This window comes from Dipteris shenzhenensis, chromosome 8 (genome assembly GCF_047967505.1).
Source record: "Dipteris shenzhenensis isolate YYH24624 ecotype China chromosome 8, Dip_SZ_1.0, whole genome shotgun sequence".
Lineage (NCBI taxonomy): Eukaryota > Viridiplantae > Streptophyta > Polypodiopsida > Gleicheniales > Dipteridaceae > Dipteris > Dipteris shenzhenensis.
The window spans coordinates 6,087,608-6,108,542 of NC_141603.1; the positions used below are offsets into that span (position 1 = coordinate 6,087,608).

The window sequence follows — 20,935 nt, forward strand, 5'->3', positions numbered from 1 at the left end:
CCATCCTACTTCTCGACTTTGAGAAGGCCTACGATCGAGTGGACTGGTCTTTTCTGGAGGGGACTCTGGAGCGACTAGATTTCCCAGCAAGATGGATTCAGGGTATTTCAGCGTTGTACAGGACAGCTTCTAGCAGGGTCATCATGAGAGGGGGAAGTAGAGTTGAAAGGGGAGCAAGAGAGAGAGAGAGTGAGAGAGACACAATAGTGCGGGTGTGAAGTGATGAGTGAGCCACACCACAAACTCACTTAAGTTTTATTAGGATTAGGTTTACCCTATGACTGTCTTAAGACAGTCATAGGTGTCCTATCTTTAATTCTTTAATATAAGGGTTGGCAATGTGCCTTTAACCCCAACAACCTCCCACCTAAAGGCCAATGTGCCTAAAGGGGAGTAAAGAATAAAAATTACAGCAATATACAGTTACTGTATACAGGACCATAAAATAAGAATGGTCTCATCCTAATCCCATGATGTGGCGGCAATGTGCAAACCGCTCTGTAGGCAAGCTCTTAGTGAGCAAATCTGCAGGATTATCATCAGTATGTACTTTCACAAGCTCAAGACGCTTGTCTTCCAGTACCTCCCTGATGAAATGATATTTCACTTCTATGTGCTTGGTCTTCTGATGAAAAACCGGATTCTTTGCCAACATGATAGCACTCTGACTATCACAATGCAAAACTGGCATATCTCCTGTAATGCCCAAATCTCCCACCAGCCGAGTAAGCCATATTGCTTCCTTGCAAGCCTCAGTGGCTGCAACATATTCAGCTTCTGTGGTTGACAGTGCAACGCATTTCTGCAACCGAGACACCCATGATATAGCACCTCCTGCAAATGTGAAAATATAACCGGTAGTAGACTTCCGGTTATCTGCATTCCCTGCATAGTCTGAGTCTGTAAAACCATGCACCAATGCATCCTGCCTACCATAGCATATGCACAAGTCTTTGGTACCTTTGAGGTACCTCAAGACACCTTTCACTGCTTCCCAATGCCGCTTGCCTGGATTTGCCATATACCTGCTGATGACTCCCACCGCAAAAGCAATATCCGGACGAGTGGCAACCATGGCATACATCAAAGATCCAACTGCAGATGCATACGGAACCTTGGCCATTTCAGCCTTATCATCATGTGATCTGGGGCTGTCCTTACTGCTGAGTTTTAAATGTGGAGGCAACGGGGTACTAATGGACTTCCCCCCCTCCATTTTAAACCTCTGCAGTACTTTGTCAATGTACTCTTTCTGTGACAGAAACAAAAGTCCCTTGGACCTGTCACGAGTAATACGCATGCCAAGAATATGATTTGCATCACCCAAGTCTTTCATGTCAAAAGACTTATGCAGTTGTTTCTTCAAAGCACTAATCTCATGCTGAGATTTACTGGCAATAAGCATGTCATCCACATATAGAATGAGTAGCATCAAACTGCCATCCTTTGCCCGTTTGGTGTACAAGCAATGATCGGTCTCACACCTATGATACCCTTGGGACTGCATGAATGCATCAAACTTCTTGTACCATTCTCTTGGCGCCTGCTTGAGTCCATACAAGCTCCTTTTGAGCCTACACACAAGCTGCTCTTTCCCTTTAACAGCATATCCCTCTGGCTGACTCATATAGATCTCATCATGGAGATCTCCGTGAAGAAAAGCTGTCTTCACATCCATCTGACATAAATCCATGTCAGCATGAGCAACAAGAGCCAACACTGCTCTCAAAGTAGTCATCTTGACTACAGGGGAAAAGATCTCATCAAAGTCAATGCCCTTCTCCTGCTTGAATCCCTTGGCAACCAATCTGGCCTTATACCTCGGTAAAGCATTTGAATCCACTTTGACTTTGTAAACCCACTTACATGGCAAAACTTTTCTGCCTGCAGGTAACTGCACCAAGTCCCATGTATCATTCTGAAGTAGAGAATCCATTTCTGACTGCATGGCTTTCTCCCACTTCTTTTTCTCTGTTCTGCCCATAGCTTCCTTGAAGCTGGAAGGCTCACCACAATCTGTCAGCATGACAAAATCAGCCACATTATTGGCTCCGGGAACAAACCTGGCAGGAGGCCGTTGTGCACGGGTGCTCCTCCTAACAAACTGTTCCGGATTAGGCTGCTGTCCAGCCTGTTCTTCATGCATAACAGGTGGCTGTACCACCGTACCTGGCTGTTCTACAGCCCCATCTGTTGGCACATCCAGTGGTGCATTATTGGCAAAATTTTCTGGCTGAATATCAGCCTGTATACCCTCTTGAACAGGGTGATCTGCAGCAGGCTGCTGCTGCATATAAATAGGCATTCTTTGCTGTCCAACATCATCATAAATAACCCGCCTGTATTCCACAGGTTGCACGGGTTCCTTGTGTACACAATCTTCTTTAAAGATGACATCATTGCTGCGTATAATCTTCCGTTTAACGGGATCCCATAATCTGTACCCCATTTCACCTTCATCACCATATCCCATAAAGATGCATCTGATAGACTTTGGATCCAGTTTGGTGCGGAGATCTTTGCGTACATGAGCAAAGCACTCGCAGCCAAATACCCGTAAGTGTTTATATGAGGGTGGCTTGCCAGACCACACCTCCTCTGGCACTTTCAATTCCAAAGCCTTATTTGGTGACCTGTTAATAATGTGAACTGCTGTTTGCACGGCTTCTGCCCAAAAGCCATGGGGTAATGCAGCATAAGACAACATACATCGAACCTTTTCCTGAACAGTTCGATTCATCCGCTCACTTGCACCATTTTGAGATGCATTATGAGGGGCTGTGAGTTCCTGTTTGATGCCCTTAGCTTGGCAAAACTGCACAAAAGCATGTGACACATACTCACCCCCATTATCGGATCTGAGGCATTTCAGCCTACGACCTGTCCGATTTTCAACCTGAGCGACAAACCTCTTGAAAGCATCTAGGGCATCTCCCTTATGCTTCAAGAAATAGACCCACACCTTGCGTGTGGCATCATCAATGAAAGTAATAAAATATTTGGCACCCCCTAGTGATAACTGTGGCATCTCACACAAATCAGTGTGCACTAGATCAAGTGGTGCTCTATTCTGGGGAGTTCTCCTTTTATGAGGAGTCACAGAATGCTTGCCAAAAATACAATGATCACAAGTAGGCAAATCTGAAAATGAAAGAGACGGCAGATAACCCAAACGTGACAGTTCTTTCATTCCTTTAACAGACATGTGTCCCAACCGGCTATGCCACAATGAAACCTTTGGCAGCTCGGTTATGGCAACAACATGATTACCCACGCTGGAAACATAAAGAGGGTACAAGGTATCACTCTTAAAACCCTCAGCCACTACTGTCTGGCCATCAGTAATCACCCATTTGGAATCCCCAAATGTGGTGTGGTAACCACTGTCATCCAATAAGCCAGTGCTAATCAGATTTTTCTTGATTTCCGGCACATGGCGAACACCATCAAGCATAAATGACTGTCCATCAGGAAATACTATCTGAATACTGCCAATCCCTGCAATCTGACATGCATAGTTGTTCCCAAGATGAACAACTCCATGAGTACCTGTATAGGAAGTAAACCACTCCCTGTGAGGTGTAACATGAAAAGAGGCACCTGAATCTAAGAGCCAGGTGTGCATGTCATGGCCATCAATAACCACAGCATGTGCTATTACAGCAGAAGAGCATAAAACATCATGTATGTCACTGTCACTGTCCTCTGCTGCAACATTCACTGCATCTAACTCAACTAGCGTGGCCTTGCCTTTGCCTTTGCTTGCATTTCCTGTATCCTGTGATTCAGCCTTCTTGGCTTTCTGATCCCGTATGAACTTGAAGCACTTCGACTTCACATGTCCCTTCTTGCCACAATAAAAGCATTCAATGTCCTTTTTGCCACGGGACTGACTGCGGGATTTGGACTTACTAGCAGATTTCCCCTTCTGCTGAGTCCTGCCTCTATCCTGTACCTGCAAAGCATTTGAAGACTTGCTGCCCGCATTATTCTTCCTGCTCATCTCCTCCATAAGAAGAGAGCTCTCTACATCAGCATACATAAGAGTAATATTCGAATTAGACAGGGTGGTCTTGAAAGTGTCCCAACTCTCAGGGAGGGTACACAACAAGAAAGTGGCCTTGAACTCCTCATCAAGATTCAACCCCTGTGCAATCAGCTGTGTAAAGATAGCATTAAACTCACTCAAGTGTGAGGTCATAGCTGTACCTTCCTTCATGCGAAGATCGACCAGCTTCTTCAGCCAATAAACTTTACTGGCTGAGCTCTTTTGGGCATACAATTCCTCTAGTCTCTGCCATAGACCATAAGAGGTCTTTTCAGCCTGTACATTGAACACAAGAGTGTCTGAAATAGTGAGCATAATAGCTGCCCTCGCAGACAAATCAAGCTCTTCCCAATCATCAGCTGCCATATCAGATGGCTTGACACCCTTTACCCTTATGGGCTTAGCAATCTTCTTTAACAGAAGAACATTCAAGCACTGTTCTGCCCATAATGCATAGTTATGTGCTCCTTCCAGTTTCTTTATGTTCAGAATTGAAGAATCACCTCCTCCTGATGCCATATCAGATGAGGAAAGTACCTGACTCCCTGGAAGTAAAAAAGACTGAATAATAAAGTTCTGATTTCTCAGAAAAGTCTGCTCTATTCAAGAGCCAGTAGCACTCTCAAAAGTGCTGTTTTTACTGTCAGTAAAATCTGCAGCAAAACAGTAAATGTCCCTGCAAGTACTGTACCTTCTGACAAACTGTTCTGAGCTTAAAGAGGCATAAAAACAGTAATTTCAGACTGCTGCTGCTGCTCAACAAGAGCTTAACAGTGCATAATTATCTGACAAAACCACTCAGACTGCTGTAAACACTGCTGTACTGACTGTACTGATCACTTCTCCCACCTCAGATGAGGTCTTGCACTGAGTTAAATTGCAGAAACCACTTGACAAACACCCAAAAAACAGTAAATGATCCTTCAGCCTGTCACAAAACCTGCAACAGTAAATGGGATAAATCCCAAGCAATCACCCTTATACCAAGGGGAGAAAAAGCATCTGAAGATCTCTGTAGGTAACTAAAGTGCTGTCAAACAAAGTCTGGGCAAAAGCCCCTTGATCTGACACCTGAATCAAGTGCAAAATGAAAATCTCTCTGACTCTTGTACCTGACAATGTGCAAAGCATAAACTGCCTCTGTGTACTCAGTAACAACACAAACCACAAAGTACAAACACCCAGAAGAAAATCTTTTGAGCACTGTCAACGATGGGCAGTTAGGGACCGAGTAAACTCGATGCGCCCTGACCAAGCGTGGCTCAACTGAGATTTTCAGAGTGTGTACAAAGAATGTGATCTGCAACAAATGTCACCAAATGCACTGCGGAAATAAAGCAAATGTGTGCTCCCTGGCTACACACTGCCTCAAGGCATAGACTGCAAACACATCTAGGCAAAAGCCCTTTGATAAGATCACCCAAAACTGAGAATTTCACTCAGTAAATGCATATATCCTCTTGCAAAATCAAGGCATTACCTTCCCAGAACAAAATAGATGTGCAATCAACCACACACTGTGGTTCTCTTCACCTCAAGCACGAGATGAAGGAAAGTACTTGCTGTACTGTCAAGATAGCACAGTTCTGCGTGGAGATTTGTACGGCTGTACGGCTCCTGTACGGAATCCGTACAGCAGGTACGGAATCCGTACTTGAGTGTGCGCGCTGCGCGCTCTGGTCCCGCACAGCCTAGTGCTGTGCACAGGCTGATCCTGCGCACCCTGCGCAAGCTAGCAGCTAGCAGCTGCTATGCAAAAAAGCCCGCGCCCGAACTGCGCCCGTGACCACGCCTTGATCTGCTGCCCCGCAGCACTGCCCCACACCCTGCCTTCGCAATGCGCTGCCGCCCTGCAGCCTGCGCCGCCGTACTGCCTTCGCGATGCCGCCCTGCAGCCTGCGCCGCCGTACTGCCTTCGCGATGCCGCCCTGCAGCCTGCGCCGCCGTACTGTCTTCGCGATGCCGCCCTGCACCACAGTTCGCTGCTCGAGCTCCGTCCGTACGCTTGTACGGACGCCGTACAGCCGTACGGATCTGTCCGTACGGTGGGTGCAGTTGAGGGTGGGCTAGGAAGGAAGGGTAGGCTAGGGAGTGAAGAGAGGTTAGGCTCTGATACCAGTTGAGAGGGGGAAGTAGAGTTGAAAGGGGAGCAAGAGAGAGAGAGAGTGAGAGAGACACAATAGTGCGGGTGTGAAGTGATGAGTGAGCCACACCACAAACTCACTTAAGTTTTATTAGGATTAGGTTTACCCTATGACTGTCTTAAGACAGTCATAGGTGTCCTATCTTTAATTCTTTAATATAAGGGTTGGCAATGTGCCTTTAACCCCAACACATCATTAGCGGCAGGATGGGTGAGCGTTTTCGTCTGGAGAGATCAGTGTGTCAGGGCTGCCCCCTTGCTCCTTACCTGTTTCTCTTCTTCGCTGAGGCTATGACATACTACCTTCGGGCGAGGTCTACTGGGATCAGGGGTGTTCGCCTTCCACTCCGGGAGGACACGAAGCTCCTGGACTCGGAGTACGCGGATGACACAGCACTCTATGTCCAGGATGATGAGATGATGCTGGAGAGGGTGAGGATGGCCCTAGAGGTCTTCTGTTCGGCTGCCGGTGCGAAAATCAACTGGAACAAATCAGTTGGTTTTCTCACAGACCCCGGGGCGTGCTCTCAGTGGGGGAGGTTTTTGGGTTTCACGTGGATTCCGCGGGGACAGACAGCTAGATATCTCGGTTTTCAGGTCGGCCTGGATATCACGCCAGCTCAGCAGTTTCTCCCGATGCTAGATTCCATCCGACGGAAGCTGGCTTTCTGGAGCACTGCCAAGCTCTCCCTTGCAAGTCGTGCCCTGGTAGTCAACCAGGTCCTCCTAGCCACGGCTTGGTATGTGGCTTCCTGTTGGTGTTTCTCGAGATCCAGCGTGGCACAACTTAGGAGGTTGGTTCGGAACTTCCTTTGGTCCGGGGAGGATGGCCTCAGAGATACCAGAGCCAGGGTTGCTTGGCAGACAGTCATTCTTCCGCAGGCTGAGGGTGGCCTGGGGGTCATCGATCCAGAGCTTCAAGCTAGTCATCCGCGGTTTGACCCCGGGGGGGCAAACGTGGAAGATGTTACTTCAGGGGTCGGTTCTTGTGTCCCGCGCCGAGGTGGAGAGTGGCTTCCGTCCCTCAGGTGGATCTTCACTTCCGCCCCGCTCACTCAGCCCCGCTCCCCACTCGTTCGTAGCCTCCTCATGGTTTGGAGGCGGCTCCGCCTCAGTCTCATTCAGTCCCCTCCTAGCTGTCAGGAGGAGATCGATCGCCAGCCGCTTATCTGGAACGATCAGGTCAGAGATGCCGAGGGCCTTCAATTGGGGGAGAGATCACACATCAAGTGGGACGGCTGGATGCGGGGGCCAACCCGGTCCCTTCGAGTTTGGAGGGACACGTACAGACATTTGGAGACGGCTGATCTTGCAGACGCAGCTGGAGGTGCCCGTGGAGCCCAGGCGAGACGTACGGAGATCGACGGCGCGATTCCAGCTGATTGGTTGGTTCCACCTGAGCTTCAGATCCTCATGCCTAGTGATGACCGATGGCTAGGACAGTTCACCCCCCGTGGCATCCCACTGGTGATCGCAGGGCGGATGGACGACTCCTCTGTTTCCTTCTTCGCGGTTCTGGGGGATGGACGACTCAGGAGAGAGGATGTGCTCATCGACCCCCTACTCCCATGGCAGAGGGTTCGGGTCGTAGGCCTCATGGGGAAGGTTTGGCGGACCGATCCTAGCATAGAGCAGGATCAGCTGCAGCTTTGGCGACTCTGGCTCTGGGAGGGGCGGGCCTTGTCAGAGCTTGATTGGAACCCAGGAGAGTGGAGATGGCTAGAGATTGTGACAGGTCAGGGGCCAACCTCTTTCTTTGCCTACAGCACGACATTGGGCAGGCGAGTTCTCGGAAGGATGCAGAGCCGCCCTCCCACCCAGCGGCCCAGTTGGTATGCACAGGGTATTTCCAGGTTCTTTTTGCAGGCCTTCTGGAAGGCCTTGTGGGAGAGCTGGCGGCCGCGGAAGATCTCCTACTTCCTGTGGCTTCTTGCCCACAAAGGTCTTCCAGTGGGGAGCTGGTTGCGGCAGATAGGCCAGGACGGACGTTGTCAGATCTGTCATGAGGACGAGGAGTCACCAAAACACTGCCTATGGAGTTGCACTCGCGCCCAGGAAGTGTGGAGGTGGACCTTCGGGATCCTTACTCGCGCAGCACCGGAGCTAGGATTGATCACTTGGGGCGCGTTCTACTGGTGAAGCACCGCACCTGGTTTTCATCACTTATTCGAGGCATGTCAGCAGGACCCCACATTCCTTATCACACAAGGGACGTGGGGGCCGCTCGAGAGTATCCCGCAGCACCTGGCAGAGGCTGACACAGGAGCTCAGGAGAGGCAGCCAGTCTGGGAGATTATTAGCAGCATCGCAGGATGGCACATTTGGACCTCGCGCTGCACGCAGATCCTCGGTGGCACCTCCTTATCGACTGCCCAGATCATGACTGACATCTGGAGTGAGATTATACATACCCTCAGAGGCCAGTGGGACCAGATACTAGGGGACTCCCAGGCCGGTCGGGAGAAGCGGAGACGTTTCCTCCGGGTTTGGGACACACAAGGCCTCTTCTTCGAGCAGGCTTCGCAGGGCCTTCAGTGGCGCTACTCACCACCTCTCTGGCTGTTCATTCACACTCGCCTTATCCCTCCGTGAGAGAGAGCTTTACTTTTGTTACCTTTTTGGGCTGCGTCCGATTAGTGAACGCAGCCCGTCAGCTGCAATGCTGACCTCTTGTATCTTGTTTTCGAAGTAATATAATTAGCACTGTTTTTTCGGCAAAAAAAGAGAATCCAACCCATGATCCCCTAGCCATAACCAAATTGCCTCTAGCAATCTTCCATGCATGATCACCCAAAGAGACATGATAACCTGCCTCAACCAACTGTCCAGTACTGATCTTGCTCATAGCAAGTCCTGGTATATGTCTAACCCTCTGCAGAACAAGAATAGAGCCACTAGGCATAACAAGGTGGATATCCCCGTAACCATAGACATCCATAGAATGATCACTGCCCATTAAACTGTCCCCCACAATGCATTCCTGATTGGCACAGAACCATGACCTATGAGGGGTCATATGACATGAAGCACATGGATCTAACATCCAATCATCGAGAATGGGTACATCAGTGGCCAAGAAGGAGGTGTCAAACATAGACAAAAGAATGCCTTCATCGCTGCTACTCTCAGTGGAAACCTTGGCATCCACGCCTTGAAGCTCAACATGCTTCTTCTCCTTCTTCCTGTCATTCTTAATCTTGCTCTTCTTCTTGCATTTTCTTAGCCATTTCCAGCAGTACTTTTTCATGTGGCCATACTTTCCACAATAGAAACATCTAACACAAGTCCAAGAGCTAGACTTGCTCTTGGAATTCCCCCTTGAACATGACCTGTTTCTACCAATTGATCTACCTCTAGAGTGCATATCAAGGCTGTATTTCAGCCCATCGGGACATTTCAACCCATCATGCTGTAACATAACACTATCATGGTCATACATCTGGCACAAACGAGTATAGAACTCACATGCATGTCCAATATAGTTCAATAAATGCAAGTCCTAGAGAGTAACCATGAGGGAACCCACGAACCAGGGCCCCAATCCCAAGAAAGAAGCCGTGCAAACATCCACAACTCCAACAGGGAGGGTAAGTCATCCTCTCCCTCCCCTCGTCGACATAGAAAGTAGCTCCGAAGTTCATCTCCTGGAGGGCACACAAAGAGACGAAGGTATGCTAAATATAAAGTACCCCTTGGAGATAAGCTCTTCAACTTCAACAAGTACAAGGGAGAAGATCAGCTTGAAGTCTTGTTGGTCTGGATCCAAGATCTCGAGTACTTTGAAGGGGATGACTATGAAGAGAAGGCCAAACTCAGATTTGTGCCCTGCATCTACAAGACCATGCTTCACTTTGGTGGGCAGCCATGGCAAATACTAGACAGCAGACCAACACCTGGAAACGCTTCAAGAAGCAATTGTTGAAGCACTTCCTGCCTAAAGAGTTCAAGAGGGACATGATGGTCCAATGAGACATACTCCATCAACAACAAGAATAGAAAGTTAGTGAGTATGTTGCTTGTTTTTGAGATACTTTGTTGTAAGTTTAAGCATTCAGTAGGAAGGATAAAAAGGAACAACAAAGAAAGTCCTTTGCCTAGTTAAGATATACCATTTGGAATGAGGTAGATATCAATGCTCCTACTTCTCTGGAGGACACCATCAATGTGGCTTTGAAGGTGGAAAAGAGGCTGCTCTTCAACAACAAATGCAGCTCCAAAGACAAGCCCAAGTTCCAAGAGACTTTTCGAAAAAGCAAAAGAAAAGAGACCTTCCAAAGGGGACCAGCCAGCCTCCTCCAAAGAAATCAGAGAAACCCTTCAATTCCCTCTCCCCTCAGCAAAAGCAAAAGTACTATTTACTTTTTTCCTGAGGGCTGCAACCATGAGTCGCAGCTCCCTTATTTCCTGCTGTAGAAAATATATATGCTCCTGTGAGTCTGAGCCAATCCTTCGCTTGTAATGCAATGTATATGGGCTAGGAGTTGCTGCGATATCAGAGTAGGAGGGTTTACTGCTAGCGGTTGTGGCAAAGGTCTTCACCTTTGGGAGCTCCATGACAGCCAATGAGTAAATCCAGGCCCTCATGCTGTCTCTAACACCCCAGACTAAGCCAGGGGCTCAGCTCAGCCGGGGGCTGGAATGGGCTGCTGCTACGCCCCCCAAGCTAACTTGTGTGACCTAAAGGAAGCACGCCCCCTCGCCCTAGGCGGCCTAACCTTGGAATAGCTGGAGCAGCTAGCAGCGACCTGGGAGAGCTAGACGACCCAAATTGCTGGTGCGAGCCTGAGAGAGAGAGAGAGAGAGAGAGAGAGTAGGTTGCAAGTAGGAGGAAGGAGGGAGAGTAGATAGATTAGATGTCACATCAAAAAGTGTTACAAGAGTGGAGGGCTCAGACTTATATAGTCCCCTTCATTATCCCTCTAAACCTCACTAAAGCACCGCTACATTAACAACTTTTTCCCCTTCATTACAGGAAGTATTAAGGTAGGATTGTCATCTAAAGTACGTGCGTACGCGAACACTCTACCTAATATACAGATTCAGGATGTTATGCATTCCGCTTCGCCCGAAGTCCTCTTGTACATCAAAGACCATCCTTCCTTCGAGTAAGCAAAGAAAGGGAATCAGAAACGAAAACATTGTACCAGGAGGGACATGAAAGACGTTTTCTCTGTCACCACCAAGATCTGAGTCTCACCCACAGAAACTGGGGGTGAGCCAAATCCCTATAAAGGGAAGCCTAAATTCACTCCAAAACAGATCGACACTTCCCGAAAGGAAGGGAAAGTGCTTTGGATGCGAGATAGGAGAACACTTGGCAGCCGACTGCCCCGAAAGATCCAAGAACGCAAAGGAGCCAAAAGGACGCCAAAGACTTTGGCAGGAGGAGTCCCTAACATACTAGGGAGAGTGGCTGATCCAGAGGCCAGAGGACTTTGTCTCTCTTGGGTCAAAGTAAGAGACAGGAATGTATTAATTTTGTTTGATCGCAGAGCGGTGGATAACTTCATGTCTCGTGACCTAGCCATGTGGTTAGGGATCAAAACACAAGAGTTGGGGTAGTCTAGATGCCCGACAGATTTTCCAAGGACAATCAGTACCTGTGACGCCCCTTATGGCAAGCTTAGGATCTACATCCAGGATTGTGTGAAATCACAAGGACTTTTACATTTCACCTTTGGATCAATTCGATGCAGTTTTGGGGATCCGAAGGCCTGAAAGAATACTTGCTTTCAATCATAGAATCGGATTGTTGCTAAAGGAAGAGGAGAAACTATTCCAATCGTACCTAGTGTTTCTGTTGGAAAATTAATAAGTCTTTGATTACAGCTTACATTATCTTTGTCAAGGATAAAGAAAATGAGCCAAATCTTGAGTTGCACCCTCCAAATCAAGAAAATTTTCAGTTTTTAGATGCTTTTAAAGACTTATCAAGCTCATTCTATGTGAGCCTCCAAATCAGCTACCTTGTCGGGTGAGAGCAGCCCAGACCGAGATCATGGCCTAGGTACATGATTTGCTCTCTAAAGGACTTATCCGACTTAGCTCCTCCTTTTTGCTCACCCGTGTTGTTGATTCAGAAGAAGGATGGGTCTTATCATGTGTGTTGACTATAGAGCCCTCAATAAGATGACTATTAAGAACAGATTCCCAATTCCACGCATTTATGATGTGTTGGATAGGTTGAAGGGAGGAGTTATTTTCAGCAGGATTGATTTAAAGAGTGGCTACATCATATAAGGATTCATCACCCAAATATCTATAAGAAATCTTTCTGAATGACTTTTGGATTACATGAATTTTTAGTCATGCCCTTTGGTTTAGCAAATGCTCCAGCTACCTTCAATAGGATGATGGACCGGATCTTTGGACCCCAAAGACATTTCACATGTACTTTCTTTGATGACATTCTTGTGTTCGCAGAGTCAGAAGAGGAGCATAAGACATCTAGCCTCGGTGTTCAAGAACTCAAAGACAATAAGCTTTCGATTAATGGAAAGAAAAGTGAATTCTTTTTGGATGAAATCCATTATCTTGACCACATTCTTTCCAAGGATGGAATATGAATGGACCCCACAAAGATCAAGGTCATCAAGAATGGCCCGAGTTAAGAACGGTGCATGAAGTATGCATCTTTTTGGGACTTTGCTCCTACTATAGAAGGTTCATCAGACACTACCGATATCGCAGCCCCTTTACATGATTTGACAAAGAAGTTTGACGAATCACAAAATTCTTAGGTACTTCTTGACCCCAACCAAGCTCTCAAAAAGCATTTGAGATGGACGAACTTTCTGTCCATATTCCATTTTCAGATTGTGCATACTCCAAGAACACAAAATGGAGTGGCGGATGCCCTTTCCAGGAGGCCTCAAGCAAATATGTCACCATAGGCCATCATAACCTTGAGGAGATGAAAGATCATGGAGAATATTCCAGTCAACCAGCCACTACTCTCTCAAGGATGGGCATCTCATCAAGGACGATCATCTGTGTGTGACTTGTGACATGCGGACGGAAGTAATGGAGGAATCTCATGCACCAAGCACCACATTATGAAGGTCATCGAGGTATTTCCATCATGACCCATGCTATTGAAAGGCAGTTCTATTGGCCAGGTATGCGGAAGGATATCCATAATTTTGTTACGGAATGCCTTACCTACCAAAAGGTAAAGTATAACAAACAGAAGACTTTAGGACTGTTGATGCTACTTCCTGTGCCTCAAGCCCCATGGGAAAGCATAGCCATGGATTTTATCTTTGATCTACCAAGATCAAAGAATGGAAATGATGGAATTTGGAATATCATAGACAGATTCATTAAGCAAGCTCACTTTAATCGTAGTCAAGAAGACCATCAAAGCACACCACATGGCAAACATCTTCAAGCATCATGGGCTCCCCAAGTCAATTGTAAGTGATCGAGACCCCCGGATGACCAGCTTATTTTGTAGAGATTTATTTGACAACATTGGGAAGAAGTAGAAGTAGGATTTTTCTTCTTCTTCTCACCCCAATCAGACGGTCAAAGTGAGATTGTGAATTCAATGGTGCTAGATCTCTTAAAATGCTATGCATGAGCAAAAATCTGAGTGGGAAAAGTACCTTCCTTTAGTGGACTTTGCATTCAACAACACACTCACAATTCCACAGTGAAGACGCCATTTGAAGCGATCTATGGGAAGGTGATTTTACCACCATATCTAAGGACCAAGGACAAGATTTTTGTATCTCATCAGGGATGTTCAAGACCTCGAGACAGCTTTTTTCTCAGGTTTGGACAGCCATAGAAAGATCCAAAGAACAGCACAAAAGAGCAGTAGATAAGCATAAAAGGGACATGAATCTCCAAGAAGGAGATTGGGTACTCCTTAAGTTCGAAAACTAGACTCGAAAGAAAAGGTGTATCCAAAGCTGTCTACCCGGTATTACGAACCTTTTCAAGTCAATAAGCCAATAAACGAAGTTGCATATCAACTAGAACTACCAGAGAATTGGAAGATCCAACGCTTTCCACATGAGTGTTCTAAAGAAATGTCAAGGTCAAGAGCCCATGGAACTAGTTTAAGAAGAGCCACCAGATGGAGACCCTCCAACCAGAACAAATTGTGTATCACACTAAGAAAAAGAGACCCATAGGCAAGGTTATCCATAAGTACCTTGTCAAGTTCAAGAATTATTTGGCACTTGATGCCAAGTGGGTAGATGAGGAGTTTTTATTTGAGTACCCCCAAGTTCTACAGTTGTATCAGTTGAGGGCAATAGATTGGAAGCAGAGGGGATTACACGAATTTGTACTTCTCCCAAGAAATAAAGAGAAATCTTGTATATTGACTTTGGTCAAAGAAAGTTGACTTCGGTTAACTAGAACAAGTTTCATTTCCCTTTCGTTGCATTGTGGGGACGCCCACAAGGGACTAGGATTAGTCCCAAGAACTAGAATGCATGCATTTGGCTAACCTCTAATGGTTTAAAGTGTATAAAGACCTTCATTTACAGGGGGGGAAGCCCTTGTTTATGGCCCCTAGTGGTGTATTTTCGCTCTTTTCCTCAATTTCCCACTCTCTCTCTATTGTGATTCTACCGATACCTCTTCTGTCCCAAACAAAAGTGATTCTTAGTTGGCGAACTATTCTAGAGTGCTACGAATTGTCTCATGTTGCTGTAATTTGGATTCCAGCCATCTGTCAGGGTGATTTCTGAAGTGCAATTTATCTAGAAGGCTGCAATTAGTTTGTAGAAGTTGAGTTTGAGGCTTGGTTAAGGTTTTATTCAAGTCTGGGTCTTGAGGCACCTAAGGCAACAACACAGACTTTGCAAAAGCAAAGAAAGGGCATTGGATTCCAAGTGGATGGATGAAGACATATTGTCTAATCATCCAAAGCTCTTGGATATCGAGACACGAGACGCTATCATGAGGGACACAGAGACCACATGCGACATGGAGGGTGACCAAAGCATGGTCCGGCCTATCTCAACTCTACTCAGAGGAGACCGCCAAAGACGAGGCGTCACACTTGACGTAGCCCATCGAATACAAGGGTCGAATAGACCACATCCTCTGCCAACAACGAGAGATAGCGATCCGAGATATCTTTGCAACCCACTAGAGAGAGAGCTCGACATAGGCAAATCCGAGTTTACTTTCCAGCCAACCAAGAGAGCCCCCACAATGGCGAGTTTCGGCTTTTGACTCTCAGGGTTCAGTTTCTCAATTTTGTTTTTAGCTCTTGAGCTCTTTCGCTTAGCATAGCACTCGGCAAGGGCCCTAGCACAGCCTTTGCTTCAGTCCACCGAGGCTTGTATGAGTTCTCCTTTTTTGGTGTACTTTGTCCCATAGGCTCATGAGGCCTCCCGAGGACGTTAATCTCTCTCTCTCTCTCTCAAGTTTAGGCTCCTGCAATGTGCAAGTTGACAACATATATGCACAATGCAGGCTATGCATATTGGTAAAGGTGAAGACAGAGGAGCACTTCCTATGTACTTGCCAAGTCTACTATGAGATCCAAGGATAGTACCATTGTATCTTTCAGGGGGGGACGGTTTTGGACCACTCTCCTAGCTGATCCATAACCAGGTCTACATTGGCCTCTTTTAATGGAGATGCGAAGACACAAATAGACCCTGTTACGGCAGATCAAACAGCAAGAGCTGACAATGCCACAGGAGACAAGGCTAACCGTACACAGTGACATGTCACATATTTCTATGCTTTGAGTCAACCCTGGGACAGTGTGGAGTAGAGGAGGAGATAGCCGACATGAGCGCAGCATGGGTCAACGGGAAGTCAACGGGAAGAGACGACGCCAGGGCAAACAGACCACACACGATGGGAGGTTCAAACAATCCCAACCCTACTCAGAGGAGATCGTCTAAGCCAAGGTGTCACTCTTGATAGGGCCCATCGGATACATCACGCCCCAGAGACTACGTCCCCGCAGCGTGCAGTAAACGAGCCCTTGGCCTCAGCACACAGTGACTTGTATGAGTTACCCTTACTATAGGCCACTCTCTCTCTCTCTCTCTCTCTCTCTCTCTCTCTCTCTCTCCATGCTTGTGTACACACTGAAAAGCATTTGAGCCACACACAGAGACACTCACACAAGTCACATGTATAAGCACACATTTCAAACTATGAAAAACACAATTGACAAACGCATACAGTCACGATTTCCATATCAACAACAAAAGAAAAGATTATATTTCCTAAGAGAATAATCTAAGCATCTTGTAAACCCGGGGTTATTGTGTTTTTCTTATTTTCCAGCACACCTGTTATGAGATGTCTGATGCGGCACAAGATTCTTCTCCTTCTCTAGAACTACTACGGTTGCTTTTGGATATCTAAAAACAATCTCACGAGCTGTAGCCAAGCCTACTATCCCCCCTCCTATTATCGCAACATCCACCTTATCACCCTTCAATGTTCCGTGCACTGCGTCGTCCGGCATTGTGCTGCTGCATCTTCCACTGCCGAACTGATACCGTCTGAATGTTCCATCTAACAAATTATGTGGCATTGCAGGATAACATTCTTTGCGGAGGTAAGCGGCTGAGCTCAAATTACCGCTAATCAATTTTCGTAGTCCTCTGAGTGTAGTCATGATGCAATTCTCTAAAAGGAGTGACTAGACGAGAAGAAGCGCAGGTGTAAAAGCATACACATGCACAAACAGACACGCACAAAGGATAGTCGGGGTTTGTTGCTAAGACAGACGAGAAAGCAGCACAAGGGAGAGCAGGAAACGTTGAAGTGCATGCTTGACAATTTGTCGAAGCCGAGTGTAATAATCGAAGACTTTGTGAATTGGCAGCTGTAGCTGGAAAGGTCCTCAAGGGGTGCATTACAGACTCCATGTGGTTTATGCAATTTTTGCCCTCCTATGGGGTTGGCGTAAACCTTGGAGTATGGTTTCTCATGTTCTATGCAAGGTTTTTCTGAACCATAACGAGCCTCTTCCATAGTCCAACAAGAGGCACTGGGTGCCTAGAGCATTGCCCTTAAAAGAAAGAGTAGAAAAATGAGATTTGATATGACGAGAGTAGTTGAATTAAGCTCGGGATTCTCAATTCTAATATTAGGTCACTCGCCAAGAGCTCAACAATTTTCATACTGTCTCATCAATCTGTCATTGATAGATTCCCGGAAAGCGCAAGGATGGAAAAAAATGGCTTGGATCTTGCTCCACGCCACTTGCTCTGTGTGGTATGCCAACACGCTGAAGGGACTCTTGTTCATGGAATAGAAGAAGTCGTTGGCATAGGTTGTCTTTCGAGACTCCAAATTGCACAAGCACAACAGCAGGGCTATCATCCTCCACCCCTGGCAGCTCGAATCATAGAGCTCCGTCAAGGTTCTTTACCACGAGGCCCACCGTGGTGGGCGCGAAGCGTTCGTTCAGGGCACGCTCGGATGAGCGAGTTGGAGATGAGCACGGTCTTGCAGCCGGACCTCGAAGATGCAACAAACTAGTCCACCCGCGCAGGCCACCATGCCGATGTGAGCACAAAGGCGTCAGACAGTTGATGCTTCTTGCACTATATCGTTATCGTCCGAGGTCTAAATAACGAGAATGCTTTCAGACAATTTGGCTCGTAATGCAATCGAAAAGGGGAAGCCTATGCAACAAGCGAAGTGATTGACGAAGGAGGGGAGGTAGTTCACATCTAAAAACTGACGAGAGAAGTCAAGAAAGTAGCTATTGCATCATACAACAGCACAGACTTCATCAAGCCACGGCTGCAAAGCAAGTCTATATTGTTGTTGTATAATGCAATAGCTTCATTCTTCACATCCCCTCTTTCAAAGCGAAGGGGGAGGAATGCTATGCAATCAAACCACAGCAAATAAACACAGAAAAACCACTTGCGCCTTCCCAATGTTCGATCCTCCTGCCTTTTTCAAAAAAATTCGTTGCCTCGTCTCACTTGTCAGCTTCAAAACAGAAGTATTACACATAGCTTTACCGAAAACTTCCAACGATTGTATAATGCAATAGTGACGTTCTTCACGTCTCCTTTTTCGAAGCTAAGGGAATGCAAGCAAAACACTACAAAAAAAACCCACAGAAAATCCACCTGCGTGTTCTCGATTTTCGATGCTTTTTGCGTTTAAGAAAGAAAACTTAACCACAAACGCAGCGCCCCTGAATTTTTCATCGACATGACGGCGTTCTGTATCCATCACGCCCTGTCTTTTCATCTCGATCGCTTATTAGATTCACAACAACAGTAATACACATAGCTTTATAACCAAAAACTTCCGAACTCCATCATACTTCTCTTCAGGTTGCCAACAAAAAGGTTGCATCAATGCAGCAAACCTTCTGACATTCCAAGATTGTTCTCAACTTATCACACTGAATGGAAAGCCAGCTTGAACAAATGTTGCATCCATGCAACAAAGTCTCGTACCTTACCGGATCGGAAGGAGCTGAAAATTCAAAAATTGTAGCATGGCAAGGACGCCATGGTTGCTCGTGCTGTCGAAAAATAGACTAGCTACAGACGAGGAAAGGCTAAATGACCTTGGCACAAGAAACATCAAAGATGAGACTCAAGAAGCGAGAAAGAGATAGAAGAACACTGCAAGAACCGAGAGAAGATGAAAACCTATCTCAGGAAAGTTTCTTGACAGACACTGGAAAGAGATGGCTCTACCCGCTTTATACAGGAAAGCTTCTCTTTGCTATAGCCTGCCCCTAGTGGGGCAGTGCTAATAAAGGATCTATATTTGAGGAGTTGATTCACATACGGTATTTTTGCAATATCTATTAAGTGTTGGGTAGGGATGAATCACTATCGGTATTGCTAGATGCTATGGTTCATAGCATCTTCGATGAGTGGAAGGAAAAGCTTCATTCTTAGCTAAGAGAGTGGTGCAGTGCTGGTAGACCACCATGGATCTTCCTATGTGGATGACTCAAAGATGGATACGCCTTTTTGGTGTGTGTAGCTGTCACTAGTTTGATCCTTGGCTGCGGGAGCGGTGTGGAGCTTCTTTTGTGTGTGGCTTAGAAATCAGTAATTCATTCGAGCTTATTCAAGTGTATAGCTGTTGGTGTTTCTATTGGTTTTCTCATACCTTTTATCTGTGAACAATTCAAAATTTGTTTAATACAGGCTGCTAGAATTTCATTTTTGTTGTTCTTATGCTATTGATTGCCTCTGGGTTGAAGTTGTTGGTTGATGATACTAGGTCATCGCCCTTTCATTCAGTTACAACAATGATTCTCTTCGATCCGATGGTCAAACCACGTCCCATACTATTTTGACTTTTTGGAATTTTGGATTTCATGCAGGATAAAGAACGTCTCGAGGTGCATGTGCCTTCTGTGCTCTTCTTTTGTCCAATTGCTTATTTCTAGGTTGCTCCATTTTGAGTTTTTGTTGCTTTTGATGTTGTCAGCCAAAGATATTGGATACACAAACAACAAGGAAAGCACTACGTTTAGTATTAGGAGATTCTACGTCCAAAGCAAGCATCGGCTATCCTATGATGGTCTATTTTCTCTTCTAATGCTCGATAGATGCTTTGTGAAGTTGAGTTTGACTTTAGCGAATTATAGCACGAAACATTTTTGGATTAAGTGTTTTGAGCGGTCTTTGGGACTTATGATATGTGATGCTGTGTGTGGACACAATTTGCTCGTATATGTTTGTTCATTTCAATTTTCTTCAGTCTTATGGTATTTGGTGCTATGTATCCAAACATCTCTAATTGATATTATTGCCACATTTAGCACAAACTTGCATCCGTATTTGTTGGCGCACTTGGAAGCAAATATTTTATGTTATTGCATGCTACTAGATTTAGAATGATGTAACATTGTATTGAAAGAGATTGTCGAGTTTTCTGTTAAAAATTTGCCATGGTTGTTAAGTGGCACTAGGCTTCTGCACTTCCACAAGCATTTGAGTTGTTGTTTGGCTATGTAATGTCAGCCAAGGCATTCTATATTGGGCATTATGTGGTGCTGCAAGGTCATGGTTTTTGGATATTTTGCTATCCTCTGACTTGGAGTTCCATGCTGCTTTGTAGATTCTTGATTTCATAAGTAGAATCCTTGCGATTTGGGGGTTCCAATAACAAATTATAATACCTTGTGGTCCATTTCTTTAGACCTAATTGTTGTTGATACTTTCAGTGATTCTGTTCTTGGGTTTGTAGAATTATAGACAGACTTATATGTGGTGATTCGTAGCCTTTGGATTGTCATGTTGCGAGCGTCAATTTGATCGGTTTTGTGTGTTGCACATTTAGATGTAAGTTTTGTCCAATAGGCTGAAATTTCCTCGTTGTGTGCATACATACACAATGGGCTTCTACACTCTCAAAGCCATATAAGCTGATGTTAAAATGGCTATGTAGTGTCCATCTAGACATTTTGTATTGCACATTCTGGGACCTTGCAACATCATGGCTTTTGGATAATATCTTGCCCTCTAGCTTGGAGTTCCATGCTGCTTTGTAGATTCCTAATTTTAGAAGTTAGATCCTTGGAGTTTTGGGAAATGCAATGACGAATTGTGATACTTGATTAATGTTAATGCTTTTAGTCATTCTTTGCTTGGGCATTTAGGCTTGTGCATAGATTTGTGACATGCTCATTGGAAATCTTTGGATTGTCATGATGGAAGGCTTACTTTGATCGTGGTTCGTGTCTTACATGTTGAGATCTAAGGCTTGTCAGTAAGCTTTGTAGGCATTCCGTGGTACGCATTCTAGGAAGTTGGCACATC

General features: G+C 45.9%; 1 protein-coding gene across 2 annotated transcripts in view; it reads right to left on the reverse strand.

The window, feature by feature from the left end:
• LOC147899023 (uncharacterized) overlaps positions 1-17,000 on the reverse strand; it is a 55,776-nt gene extending 38,776 nt beyond the window's left edge. For both annotated transcript variants that reach the window (XR_015541374.1, XM_087377645.1), the window contains exon 1: positions 16,466-17,000. Coding sequence is in view for 1 of the 2 variants with exons in the window: in XM_087377645.1 (XP_087233771.1) it covers positions 16,466-16,797 (332 nt within the window). In the remaining variant the exon portion in view is untranslated. The remainder of the gene's footprint in view (positions 1-16,465) is intronic.
• Positions 17,001-20,935: the final 3,935 nt, after the last annotated feature.